This window comes from Malania oleifera, chromosome 1, assembly GCF_029873635.1.
Source record: "Malania oleifera isolate guangnan ecotype guangnan chromosome 1, ASM2987363v1, whole genome shotgun sequence".
Classification (NCBI taxonomy): Eukaryota; Viridiplantae; Streptophyta; class Magnoliopsida; order Santalales; family Ximeniaceae; genus Malania; species Malania oleifera.
In genome coordinates this window covers 98,068,033-98,083,054 of record NC_080417.1, presented here as the reverse complement: position 1 = coordinate 98,083,054, position 15,022 = coordinate 98,068,033, and the positions used below count along the sequence as shown (strand labels likewise).

The following is a 15,022-nucleotide window of genomic DNA, read 5'->3' as shown; positions in this document are numbered from 1 at the left end:
AAAAATTGTTTTGACACAACCGGGACCAAGTATGTAAATGTTCATAATACTAATAAGTTCAAAATTTCTCCCTTATGAAAACATATTTGAGCATAGGATACTTATGTCAAACTCTTTGTTTACTCTTTGAAAATTATGAATGTTGAGTTTATAACTTAGTTGAATCCTATATACTCTTGTGTCCTAGCTAGTATGCATTTGCAAATTGCTCAGCTCTTGTTCAGAAATCATGTGTGAAACATTACCATAAGAGTTACAACGAATACTACCTCAAACGCTCCCTAATACATATAATTCTACATTAGCTTCCTTGGATGTGCTTGAGTTCTTCCGAGTGAGTGTCCATATAATCTTTCTTATTCGAACGTCAACTAAGTGATGTTTATCTTTGATCCAGTACTTCATGTATTTGTCACTTGTACATGTACTTAACATAATCTGTAAAGATAGAATACACTAGGAAGATTAATATCATCAAAACACATTAATTATGATTATGTAACCACCAAGACTAACAATCTCCTCATTTTTAATGATACGTAACCTATTCAGATTTTATTTAATCTTTGTATTTGTGTTTGTACTTATCATAACTTAATATGTAAAGATTAGTTCACCTAAACCTACTAATGGATTGTTATCATCAAAATATGATAATAAAGAACATGTAGCCACTAAAGCTAACATTAACAGCCCCATATGCATGCATAATAATAATAATATAATATAAATAAGTTAGATACATGTTACTTTATATTTCCAAGTTTAAAATCACAAAGACAAAACCTTCAAAAATAAAGTTAAAGCACACAAAGACAAATTACATAATTAACCAGCGTTTTGTCATGATCTCTAGAGCCAAAATTACTTATGGTTGATTGAAAGGCCTATTTTCTTCTCATTAAATGAAACCCCCTCGGCAAGCCAATGAAGTCACCTCTACGTCCTCAAGTAATATAAGCCAAAATTACTTTTATGGATGCTGTAACAAACGCATGAAGTGTAAAATTCCAAAACTGCCCATATTACTTTTGGCTGGAGTTGATGTAGATTCCGGGCAATACGGCTACCAATGAGCCAACTTTAAGTTTGTTTACTAAAAAATTTTAATCGACTTCAAGCTTGAGTCGAGCTCAAACAAAACAACAATATATACTTGCTTATACTTATTTATTATACAAACGGATAAATTCAAGAGCATGCTCGCAAATAGTTTGATTTTTTTAAAACTTTTTTATGATTTTTAGGATTTTGTTAGAAAAAATAAAATAAAATGAAAAGGGACTCTTTCTCTATATATATATATATATATATATATATATTTATATATATATATATATATATATATATATATATTATCTTATAGTTATTTTACCTTCCACCAAATTTGTCTATTAATCTTGGGCATTTGTCCTACCACTAAATTAAGTTAAGAAGTTTACAAGCTTAATAAGCTTAGGCCTAAATATTTCTTATTTATCTTATGAAACTAATCCATAAATGAGTATCATCCTATTAATTAACTGAGCCCCAATTGAGTCTATAGTCGAGTTGTTTACGAGTCAAAACAGGCTAGAGGGGTTCATTCATATTCAAGTTCAGTCCGTTAAATTTATTCAAAGTGCCACAAAATTGAACTGAAAAATGCTGATTTACGTAATGAAATAGCCTGCACAAGCAAACACTTATCGAGCTGAAGTACTCCTGAGCCGCTCGCGAGCGACTTGGCCGGTTGCAGGGCTAGTGGGATGGACGAGGAACGTGAGTGGGGATGATGTGGGAGGGAAGCATTGGGAGAAAGGCACTGACAGAAACTAACTGGGCAGGGTAGCGAGCGAAAATAAGGAGCAGGCACCAGGTGGGTGGTCGCTGCCCACTGCATTAAGCCACATGTAGGTTCCAAGCGTTACTCATAGAAAGAGTCATTATTACTCCCCCTCGTGATTATCTCCGCACATTAATTAATTAACTAATTAATGAAGTCCGCCCTCCCTAGCCTCTTTAATTTCTAAGTTGATGCTACTGCTGACCACCACTGCTTTCTAGCTAGCTAGTTTCAAGAGGGAGAGAGAAAGAGAGAGTGCGCTAGAGAGAGAAAGAGATGGAAGGAGATTCATCGAGCAAGAAGGATCTGATGAAGAGCCTGTTCGGAGAAGAATCTGATGAAGAACTCCGCTCCTTGCAGCAACTCCAGCCCTCGCAAGGCAGTACTGCTGATAATGCTATCCATGCTGCTGCAGCAGCTGTAAGAACATTTTCTGTCCTTTTACCTTTTTTCTTTTTTAAATCATCTTTCAGCACAGCATATATAAATCGCATGTTCTTAGTTTACTCACTTTTGCGTTCTTCATGTTCTTTAATAATTTTTAACTGCATGTTTGTTTAAGGTCTGGGCGTGTGTATGTGTGTTCAGGGAAATTAATTTTAGAAAATTTTATTTTAAAGATTCTTTCTCTCTACATTTCATCTTCATCTTTTTCCCTATAATAATGATTTTCGAGGATGCAAAAAAAAAAAAAAGTAGAAGGGTAGCTAGCTAGTTCATCAACAGACGTATATATATATATTGAAGGAAGGATGTAGCATATATACATCCATGCATAAAAACATACACACGCTGTGCGGACGCAAGCAGGTGAGCGCATGCAGGTATAAGCTAGCTGGGATTACTCTATATATATCAACTATTGTTGTTCGTACAGAGATGTTGAATGTATTAATATGGCTTATTAATCCCAGCTACCAGCTTCAACTTGTATGAAACGAAATATTAAGAAAGATTCATGCGAAAAAAATCAAAGCATCAAGGATCTATGGCTCACTCCATACGCTTTTATTCATTGGATTGGGAAGAATTCATCAACTCTTGTTTCACTGTTGGTCTGTAATGCTTTGTCATGCTTAAACTGCTTATGTTTCTCTTTCTCCTAAGCTTCTGGCTTGGGGAGAAGTCCTTTTCCAAATAAAGTTCTTTTTACCACCTGAAAAAAAAAAAAAAATACATAGATGGCTCACTCCAAAAACTCACCCACTAATTAAGAAAATAAGCATTGGGTACAAGTACATGTAAAATAATTAGTATTTCGCATTTAATAGGTATACGTACTGAATTAATTGTTTAATAAATATGCATATCTCATCCTTTAATAACTTGTGATGGTCACATACATGAATGCAAATAAATTTATTGAAATTATAAAATATAAAAATTAAATGCAAACTATTTTAATTTATAAATTTATTTATAATAATATATTATCAATTTAAGTAAAAATATATGAATTACATTAAAATTATATAAAATTTATTATTTTTAAAATTAAAAAAATATTCACCTACGAACTAAAATAAATTTATATATTTATAGACACTTATATATTTAATATATTAACTTTCAATAATTAAATCAATGTATATATTTTAATAATCTATAAATTGAAGTAAATAAATTATTAGTATAATTTATAACCTTAAGATTTAATAATTATATTTGTCTATAAAATCATACAATTTATTAAAATATAATTTATGAATGATTTAAAAAAAATAATAGTTCATTATTAATTATGATTTTGTATTTTTTTACTAAAATTATGAGTTTGCCACAAGGAGTAATAATAACACTTATAAAGATGTCATATGCCATCATGTATTACTTTATGTAGAAGTATACTTCAAATAAGATGTTTTTAAAGTTTTTCATAGAATACGCACTTGTGTTTTTGACGAGCCAAACAACACTTAGTTTTTTTTTTGTTTTTTGTTCAGTCGAGTGGAAGCCTGCACTAAACTAAACAACACTGATTATGAGAAAATTCAAATATTAAGTCGTTAAATTGAATATCAAGTGGTAAATAATCATCTTAAGAATGCTACACAATGTGTCTCAAAAATAGCCTTTTAATTTAGGCTAAATTCATATGCATTATTAAAATAAATAATTTTATAACTACATAACTTTCACTTGACAACTTCATATACAGAGAAAGTCATTATATTACTTATAAATGAATAATATTGAACAATATATATATATATATATATATATATATAAAATTTATATGGTCTTCAAAATAAATGGATAATTAATTAATTGCCATACTTAAGTTCATAAGTTCAACTATAAATATTCAAATTTATTCATAAGAACTTGAATTTTATTTAAACTATAAAATATAGATACAAATATGCACTATATCAATAACATAGCGTAGATATTGCAATACGATCAAATCTAATGAAAAATATAGGACACATCGAAATAAAGTTATGCAAATTTAAATTATATAATGCTATATTTAAATATATTATTTATAAAAAATATTATGTTTGAAATTTATATAATATTACATGAATAAATATATATATGCATCCACTTCTTTAATGAAGAAAAGGAATTTTTACTATATGCCTTCTTTCGTTGAATATATTAATAAACATCATATAATTTGGAGAAACAATTTTTCCAAACCATGCACAAGCATATGAACATGAAACCAACAAAAAAAATATTAGGGATGCATACTTTACACCATGCATTCCAGTGGGCACTGTATGATTTTAAATTGAGCATATCTTTGGAAAACTTACTCTCCTTTTTCCTTACCCTTTTATTTGACTTGACGGTGAAATACATAAACTAAGGTAAGGTTAGGACCCCTCCTTGTTATATAAATACAAGGAGCAAACCCTACTTATCATGGACTTTTTGTATAAACAAGACCAATATATTTTTAATTTCCTATATTTCATGCCCCAAGCCTAATACTAAAATGATGATCACTAGTCAGACGTGCCTCTTATTAATGATCGTAAAGGCTTGACATTCAATTAGTCTAAATTTATGTTCACAAAATTCGAACATATATATGTCAAAGATACTGTTAATTTTTTAAGAAACCAATTTCATTGTGTTTTTATGTTGTAATTGTAATTTTGATGAAGAAAATACAATTAATGACATTAATTATAATTTGTCAATCATTATATGTCGAGAATATGTTTAAAAAATGGTAGAAAAGTGGTTTCAACAATTAAAAAATATTTTAAAAATTATTTACAATTAAAACCATGTTGGGATGCATGTTGAAACGAAAGAAGTTAAGTTCTAAAGTATGTCTACTGTAAATAAATTATTTTAAAAAAACTTTGATTTTAGAAATATTAACCTTGTTCGTCTTAAAAAAAAAGTAATTACTAATTTTTCAAAAGTAAAATTGTAATATACTCATTTAGTGTCACTCTATGTACATTTTAAATCACAAAAAGCACCTTACTGCTATTTTTTTTTTTCTAAAATAAAATTGTAATATAGTCATTTAGTATCACTCTATATACATTTTAAATCATACATAACACCTGCACTTATACATTTTCTTACTTGATGATTATAGAATATTTATTAATTGATCATATTGTTCCTAAAATTATAGTTTTAAGATTAATAAGTAATACAATATAGATAACACAATCAATCATTGTGAATGTCAAAAATTTTAAACTTGTAAACATCAAGTTATTATGTAACTATATATATATAAACATGCTAAGCTTATTAGACTAGGTATGTGAATACAATATTTTAGAATATAGCTTATTAGAATAGGCATGTGAATACAATATTTTAGAATATAAATAAAGATATAATAGATTGTTATATGAGATAAATGTATAAGGATATTTTTAATATTTCAATCGTGTTATTGTCTATAATATTTTTTCAACAAAAAATTTAATATATTTGCACGTTTGTAGAAATTTTGTAGTTATTAATTTTGTAAGATGCACTTGTGTGTTATGGTATTTGTCCAATTTGCATGCCAACAACTTTTAAATGTGATGAGGTGGTAATGGCAATGGAAGGAAGGTTGGGATCTTATGTTTGCCCATTAGAGGTGTTGAATAGGCGCCTTATTACACAAGGGACTTCCTACAAAATAGGGAGTTAGATTCTTGGTGGGTGGCAGGAACAAAGAGTTTAGTGTGCGCAGAGAGTGTGTTGAGGCAGTGTGCAGAGTGTGTAAGTGTTGCGTGCATGAATGTGTGAGACAGAACAAAGAGTGTTGTGTGTGTGTGTGTGTGTGTGAGAGAGAGAGAGAGAGAGAGAGAGAGAGAGAGAGAGAGAGAGAGAGAGAGAGAGAGAGAGAGAGAGAGAGAGAGAGAGAGAGAGAATTGAGAGTAGTAGCCTCCTCCTCCTCATTATAATTATTCTCCCAGTTTATAGTGAGATTGAGTGTTCTCCGTGGACGTAGTTAGGTCATATTGGATCGAACCACGTTAAATATAGGTGTCTATATTTTGATTGTGTGTGATTATTGCTCCTAAATCCACCCCTAATAAGATTCGTGGAAATCATAGGAGGGAGATGAGAGGGAGGTAAGTTAACCCAGAGTAGAAAAGGTAAGGAAGGAAGTGGGGAGAGGTGCCTTATTGCACAAGAGACTCCTACCGTTCAAATCATATGCAATGCAACAACCAACGATGAACAATACAGAAACACAATAACACATAGATAATAAGGAAAGCAAATAAACAATGACACAAGAATTAACGTAGTTTAGCAATGTGTCTATGTCCTTGGGAGCAAACGACAACTGATTTTCACTATCAATCAAAACTAAGGTTACAACATTGTATATATGCTAACCCTATATGTAAAAACGGATAAGGAAGTTTCCCAAATATTCCTATATCAATCCCCAAAGGTTTTTCCTCCAAATCCCCAATTTACTGATCTTCCCAATTCAAAATTCAAACATAGCACCGAACAAAACCGTTGACTGTTTCAGCAAACCATCGACGATTTTTTTCGAGGCTAAATCGTCAATGTAACTGTCAACTATTTTTTCTTGCAGCCCAGCCTCCTTGTTTTTCCTCTCCATGCATTCCCTATGCATGTGTTTCACCCAATATGAGCTGCATATTCAAACAATCTCCACCTTGGTGAATATTCACCCCTTAGGAGAAATACGAAAACGTAACCCTCCACCTAGGACAGTAGGTTGGGACGCCTCCCATTTAGCAACTTGAGACATTGATCAAGTCGAAGCAATGCTTGAACTTGTCCATGGTAATAAACTTTGTCAACATATTTTTTACATTCTCAGAAGTGTGAACTTTCTCAAGTAATAGTTCACCAGAAGCAACCAACTCCCTGATCTTGTGAAACCGCACATCTATGTGTCAGGTCCTCACATGATACACCTGGTTCTTCGCCAAATAGATAGCATTCTGACTATCACAATGTAACTGAACTCCACCTTGTTGAATACCCAACTCCTTGACCAATCCTGTAAGCCATAACACTTCCTTGGCAAGCTCAGCCACTACCATATACTCTAATTCAGTAATAGATAATGCAACAAGTGACTGCACCATGAACCTCCAACAAATAGGCCCTCCCACAAGGGTGAGTATGTGCCCTAGGGTAGACCTCCTATCATGCAAGTCCCTTGCATAGTTTATATTCACATATCCTACCACTGAAGGATCACCATCCATGTTGTTTACTGAACATGACATCATAGTTTGTAGTACCCCTCAAGTATTTGAAAATCCACTTGACTGCATCCCAATGTTGTCGACCTGGATTTAAAAGAAGCTTGCTCACCACACTAACATTTTGTGCTAGATCTAGTCTTGTACAAGTCATAGCATACATCAAGCACCCCACTGCATTGGCATATGGGACATTTGGCATGTCGCCAACGTCATCATCTATCTTTGGGCATAGTACTAGGTGGAAAACAACCTAAAATGATTCACCAATGGTGTACTCGTTTATTTTGCATTATCCATGTTATACCTCTCCAACACCTTATCAACATAATTCCATTGAGATAACCAAAATCTCCTAGAAGCTCCATCCTTGCGAATCTTCATCCCAAGAATCTTCTTGGCCACAACTAAAACTTTCATATCAAACTTTTTGCTTAACAAGGTTTTCAAATTGTTGACCTCAGTCATACTCCTTGCAGCAATCAGCATGTCATCCACATAAAGCAAAAAAAAAAAAAAAAAAAAATGAATGAACCATCATCAATGCTCTTCACATAAACACTGTCACGCCTCGAACCTGCCAGGTGGGGCTCGGGGTGTGATGAGACCAATCATTGTCTCTGATACCATTCACGCAATGGAGAATAATTAAACAACCTCAAATAAAATACCAGAGTACTATACACAACCCAAAAAGGATTATCCATCCACGTATATTACATAACTAGAAATTCTAAAACATAATTAGACATATTTCTATTTTTACTACCACTCACAAGTCACAAAAATTCTAAACCCTACCCCAGATCTTTTTAATTTTGATCACTTGATGGACCTATAAAGATAATAATTTGTTGGGGTGAGACATCTCTCAGTAAAGAAGAAATAATCTATAACAATGTGTGAAAGAAGAGTTTCAATATATATAAAATATAGTCATTTCTTAATCCATCAAAATAGAGCATACACATATATATCCAAGCACAATAACATAAATATTTATTCTGCAAAAGTTCTTGAGGATAGGGAAGGTTACACGCCCATACATGTACCTTCCCCCTGCTCTGATACCATTTGTAATGGAATCCTTTGATTCAAGTGTGGCTATAACTGATACCAATTAGGGTACTCACCTTTCACAGTAAGCCCATGAGCAAAGAGATTTACTTTGCCATAAATATCTATACATTTAAGTTCACATACCAGTATACACGCACATTCACATCAATCATTCCACATAGTCTGCAAACATGTAAGCCACAATTCATTCACACAAGATACAATACAATCCATTTAACTCAGTACGTGGCCCACTTAGGGCAACTGCATACCTCACAGTATGTGGCCCATGTAGGACAACTGCATACAACCCAGTACGTAGTCCACATAGGACTGCTGCGTACAATACTATACGTAGGCCACGTAAGGCAGTTATGTATTTCATGGTATGTTTATATAAGTGACCCATATAGGACTACTGCGTACCATCTCAGTACGTGGCCCACTTAGGACTACTATGTACTACCCTGTATGTGGCCCACATAGGACAGCTGCGTACTTCACTATACGTAGCCCACAAAGGGCAACTACGTATCCCACTGTACGTTTATGTTCACAACAGATAGTATTCACAATCAACCTATAATCACCATCAAACAATGTTCATAGCCAGATAGTATTCACATCCAGACAGTATCCACAACCAGGCAATACTCACATCCATATAGCACTAACAAGTAGACGGTATACACAACCATATAGTATTAATAACTAGTTAATTAAAAAGGATTTATTTCCATGCCACACGACTTTTCCCAATTATGATTTACAATCAAAATCATTATTTTCAATTGCCTAAACTACTTAGAAAATCATACTATAATTATATGGTTCCTGTACTCGAAAATAACTTATTCAAATTTAATAAAAAGCCTGGTATATTTTATTTCCCTTTACCAATTCCTTAAAATTTTTCCTGAATTGAACAAAAAACGAAACCCTGTATTCCAAAAAGCCTAACTTAATTAGTTTAACCCCGGAATATTTATCATTTAACATCTCCTAGGCCCACAAACTCCCAATAATTAATTTAATATTAAAAATATCCTACTTATCCTAATTTTGGAGTGGTGTCCAAGAACTCCAAATCAAGTTTCTACTCTATCTAATATGAAAAGAATCGCCCCAAGAACCTCATGGTGGTTTCCGATCGTCGAATCGGGCAAAATCTGGGCTAGAATTGAATAGAGAGAAAGCTTGGGCCAAAACCCTAGTGAGAGAGAGTGAAGAGAGGAGAAATTTCACAGAGAAAATGATCCACAACCTCTTTATAATTTGGTGTTCATCGACGAGTCTAAAAGGTTCGTCCATGAACCAAAGAAGGACATTCGCTGATGAGAACATCAGGTTCCTCGTCGTCGAAGAAGCATATAAAAATTTGAATTTTACTTGCTCTCAGTAATTCCTCATCGATGAGACACGTGTACTCATCAACGAGACACAGAAGGACGTTCGTCGACGAAGAAAACGAGTTCGTCAACAAGTCCCTGCTGATACCTCTTTTTAAATTTCTTTTCTCTTTATTTATTCCCCCTTTTCCTTTTATTTATGTTTTTCTTTTATTTTCTAGGTTCAGGTTATTACAAACACAACAATTATACTCACATCTACCTGTAGCCAATTCAGATCATATAGGAGTCAAACTACTTGTAGCACTGCCTCTGAGACTGCTTCAGCCCGTATAGTGATTTCCTCAGTTTATAGACCAAATGTTCCTATCCAAATTGACTAAACCCTTTTGGTTAAATCATGTAAATCAACTCCTCCAAATCACCATGGAGAAACGTTATCTTCACATCCATCATGCTCCAAATGCATGTCGAAATGGCCACCAATACCAACACTACCCCGATGGAAGTGTGCCTGACCACATGGAGAAGATCTCATCATAATCAACCCTTTTCCTCTATGAGTAACCCTTTGCTACTAACCGAGCCTTTAACTTTTCTCCTTTTGTTTATAATGCTACTTATTTCTTCCTATACACCTACTTGCAACCTATCGCTCTTTTCCCCCCTCTACAAGCTCCATGATCTACCACTTCTAGTTCTTATGCAAAGACTTCATCTCTTCCACCATATCACCCATCTATCAAATTTTCTCTTTACTATGCGCCACCTATTGAAAAGTAATAAGATCCCCGCTACTAGTAATAAGTGCATAAGAAACCAAATCATCAAATCCATGCTTAAGGGGTAGCCTGATAGTGCGTCTGGTCCTATCTATTACAATACTATGACGTTGCTAGTCACCTGAGTTGGAACTCCTTGAATTCTAAAACATTATCATCTCCACCTTGAGTCTCTAACTCCACCTGCACCACATGCTCATTGCTTCTATTGTTTTCTGGCACCTGTTTCTTTTCTTCTTCTTAAGTACGCTACAACATGGCTTTCTCATCAAAAACCACATCTCTACTGATCACCAACTTGCTTGCCTTCGAATCCTATAGCTTGAACCCTTTCAACCTTTTATGACGTCCCAGAAGATGCACTCTTTAGACTATGCATCAAGCTTCAATCTCTCCTCAGTAGAAACGTGAACATAGGCTAGACATCCAAGCACCCTCAAACCAGAGTAATCTACCGCGCTACCTGTCCATACCTCCTTTAAAACTTTCTCATCTAGTGCTACCCTTGGTGATCTATTAATCAAGAAACACACCATATTTATTGCCTCTGCCCAAAAGTTCTTTGCAAGCTCCGCATTTAACTTGAGACACCAAGCTCTTTTATCTATAGTTTGGGTCATCCTTTCCACCACACCATTCTGTTGTGGTGTCTTTTGTACTGTGAAATGTCTCCTAATGTCATGCTACTCACACAACTCCATAAACCTTGAATTAGTGTACTCAGTACCATTGTCTAAATTGAGGCATTTGATTTTCCTCTCTATTTAATTTTTCACTTCAGCTTTCCATAATTTGAACTTGGAAAATGTCTCTGACTTGTTTCGCATGAAGTACACTCAGAACTTTCATGAGTAATCATCAATTAAAATCACGAAGTACATATGTCCTCATCATGATGCTACCCTTACCAACCCCCAAACATCTAAATGAATATAGTCAAGAATTCCTTCCATTTTGTGTGTGGCTGTCATGAATTGCACCTTATTTTGTTTCCCAAGCAAACAATTCCTACAAAAATTTAGCTTGCATGTCCCTTATTTCTCTTATGAAACTCCATCATCCCATGCTTAACCATATTCCCTAACCACATATGCCACAAGATAGTGTTGTCTGACTTAAACTCTCCAGCTGCAGCTCCACCTATAATTGTGGTACCTTGCAGTGTATAGATATTTCTCGGTAATTTCTGCCCCTTCATCATTGTCAGAACATCCTTACTCACCTTTATAACCCCACTTGTAACCCATTATAGTCTAAAAGTGCCCAATGAAATCAAATTCTTCTTTAACTCAAATATATGACTAACATCACATAATGTTCTCACAACACCATCAAACATTTTGATCCTAATATTCCCTATTCTGACAATTTTGCATGAAGCGCATTTCCCATCAAAACAAAACCAGAATTTACTAACCTGTAAGTGGTGAACCATACTTTGTTTGGTGTTATGTGATAGGAGCACGCCGAATCTAAGATCCAAGAATCTGTGAGATGATTTGAACCAGATGAAACCGAAAGCATATCATCATTACCGATCTCTGAGTCTCCTTCTTCCACTACATTCACCAATTTTGATGAGCCCTCTTTATTTTCTACATTCCCCTTCTTCATCTTTGGACAATATGGTTTTATGAGCCCCTTTTTCCTACAATTAAAACATTGTACGTCCTTCCTTTTCCTGGAATTGTACTGAGTCTTATTGTTACTCAGTCCACTTTGGAACTTGCTTCTCCCACGTTCTTAGTTACCCTCCACCACAAGCCCTTCACCTCATGAATTTCATCACTGACCATCTATCTCTGATGAAAGCCCAAAAGAGCACTTGTGATATCCTCCAATTCCATAGTTTATTTTCCTTGTGTTAGAGTCATAACCAAGTTTTCATATATAGGAGACGTAGGTAGGAAATTCAGCAAAATCAATGCCTTGTCTTTATCTTGAACTTCACATCAACTCGCTTCAGATCACTAATGATCTGATTGAACACGTTGATGTGTTGATTCAGATATAAACCCTCTAATATCTTAATCCAATACAGTTTTTTCTTAAGATACAATTTGTTCATCAATGACTTGGACATATACCGACTCTTCTGTTCCAACTAAACTGCTTCCAGTGATTCCTCATCCATGATGGGATACATCACATCATCAGCCACACAAAGCCTGATAGCTGCCATGACCTTCGCTTCCAATTCCTTCCAACTCATGTCACCTATGCCTTTCGACTGCCTTTTGTATAATGCCTTTACCATACCCTATTGCAACAACAAGTCCTCTACCAAAGTCTAAAATTTTTTGATTTGTCAAACTTGACAATGTCGAACTTTGCAGAAGAAATCCCAACCATTGTAACCAAGTGCTTTTATACCAATTTTTTGTGCAAGTCAATACGCAGCGGAAAACCATTCATGTCATTCAATGTAGTAACCAATGACGAACAATACAGAAACACAATCACACAAAGATAAGAAGGAAAGCAAATAAAGAATGACACAAGAATTAACGTGGTTCAGCAGTGTGGCTATGTCTACAAGAGCAAGCGGCGATTGATTTTCACTATTATTCAAAACTAGGGTTACAACATTGTATATATGCTAACCCTATACGTACAAAGGGATTAGAAAGTTCCCCAAATACCCCTGTATCAATCCCTAGAGGCTTTGCCTTCGAATTCCCAACCTAATGATCTTCCCAATTCAAAATTCAAAAATAGCACCAAACAAAATTGTCGACGGTTTCTTATTGAGACTGAAATATCGATGGTTTCAGAAAAAATGTCAACGATTTCTTCCCAAGGCAAAACCCTCGATGTAACCGTTAACCAAGGCTAAACACTCAATGTAACCGTTAACCAAGGCTAAACTCTTGATTTTTTCCACACCATGTTTTCCATGTGCATGTGTTCCACTCAATATGAGTCATATATTCCAAAAAAATCATAAAAAAAAAAATCAAAGGAGGGAAAAGAGAGGGAGATAAGTGAACTGAAACCAAAATATGTAAGGAATGAAGAGAGAGAGAGAGAGAGAGAGAGAGAGAGAGAGAGAGAGAGAGAGGAGAGAGAGAGAGAGAGAGAGTGTGTGTGTGTGTGTTAAAGGTTGTATTAACATCAAAGTAGTTAAATAATTTTTAAGATATCTTTTCAAGATTATCATTAGGCCACTTACATCCATCCTAGTCAACTTTATAGTCACAAATGGCACCAAACACTAGCACAAAATTAACAATCTTAAGCACAAATTTTGAGGAGCTTCTAAACATAGAAAAGTCTAGCTACTTATAACATTGTCATTTATTACAGTTGACTCACCTTCCCTTTTCTAAGACTAGCCTTTTTTAGAGTGTGGTCATAGTTAACTCTTTACCTAGCCTTTTGTCGTAATTAAGTGTTGCTAAGATTTTTTTATGAATTTTCTATTCTTTTGAGGAGGCTTATGTTGGAACCAAAAATTGAACGACCTTCATGATCCCTGATCACGATCACCTAAAAAGAGATAAATAAGTAAGGCTTGGAGGATCCGGGGTGTACTTCAGGGGATCTCTCTGATGCCTAAGTCAGGGATTGACTTAAGAGGTTTTTTATGCAACAGTAAAGTAGAGCTTAGAATGAGATACCTTAACCTCTTCTCCAAATCCCCATTTATAGTGATGGAGTTTGACCCAAGGGTGATGTGCCATTTATTGGCGAATTATGGCGCAAACGTGAATCGCTCCAGTTGTTATAACATTGGCGTAGATTGCTCTGGTCATCATGGACCTGGCGTCAATTTGACTTAGGTGGTAACTGCCCTCATCAATGTTGGGCTTTAGTCTTCTCTAGACTTATGGTAAGTGATATATTTGGGGTATATCAGTTCCCCCTCCCCCTTCGATTTCGAATTTTTGAAGTTGGCTTCCAAAGTTCGAAAGTTGTTGTTATTTTTTTTTTTTTTCTGTTGAGCAGCTCTTCTTGAGACATTTTGGGCTCCTTGTGGCTTAATGAGTCGTGCTCTTCTTTTTTGTCATTTCTGGCCTAATGAGTTATGCTCATATTTTGGGCTTTTTTTGGGTCTTACGAGCGTTGCTTGTCAGTTGGGCTAATTCTTCTTTACCTAATGAGTTGTACTCATTTTTTAGGAAATCTTATGGCCTTACGAGCATTGCTCATCAGTTGGGCCAATTCTTCTTTGCCTGATGAGTTATGCTTATTTTTTGGGCAATCTTTTGGTCTCACAGGCATTGCTCGTCAGTTGGGCCGATTCTTCCTTGCCTAATGAGCGGTACTTATTTTTTGGGTAGTCTTCTAGCCTCACAAGCGTTGCTCATTAGTTGGGCCGATTCTTCTTTGCCT

The 15,022-nt window shown here is 34.7% G+C and overlaps 1 protein-coding gene across 2 annotated transcripts in view; it reads left to right on the top strand.

Annotated features, from left to right (window-relative positions):
• The first annotated feature begins 1,959 nt into the window (after nt 1-1,959).
• The window catches only part of LOC131161664 (protein LEO1 homolog), a 71,059-nt gene continuing 57,996 nt past the window's right edge, over nt 1,960-15,022 (top strand). For both annotated transcript variants that reach the window (XM_058117593.1, XM_058117583.1), the window contains exon 1: nt 1,960-2,245. In XM_058117593.1, the coding sequence (XP_057973576.1) occupies nt 2,102-2,245 (144 nt within the window). In that variant the 5' untranslated portion in view covers nt 1,960-2,101. The remainder of the gene's footprint in view (nt 2,246-15,022) is intronic.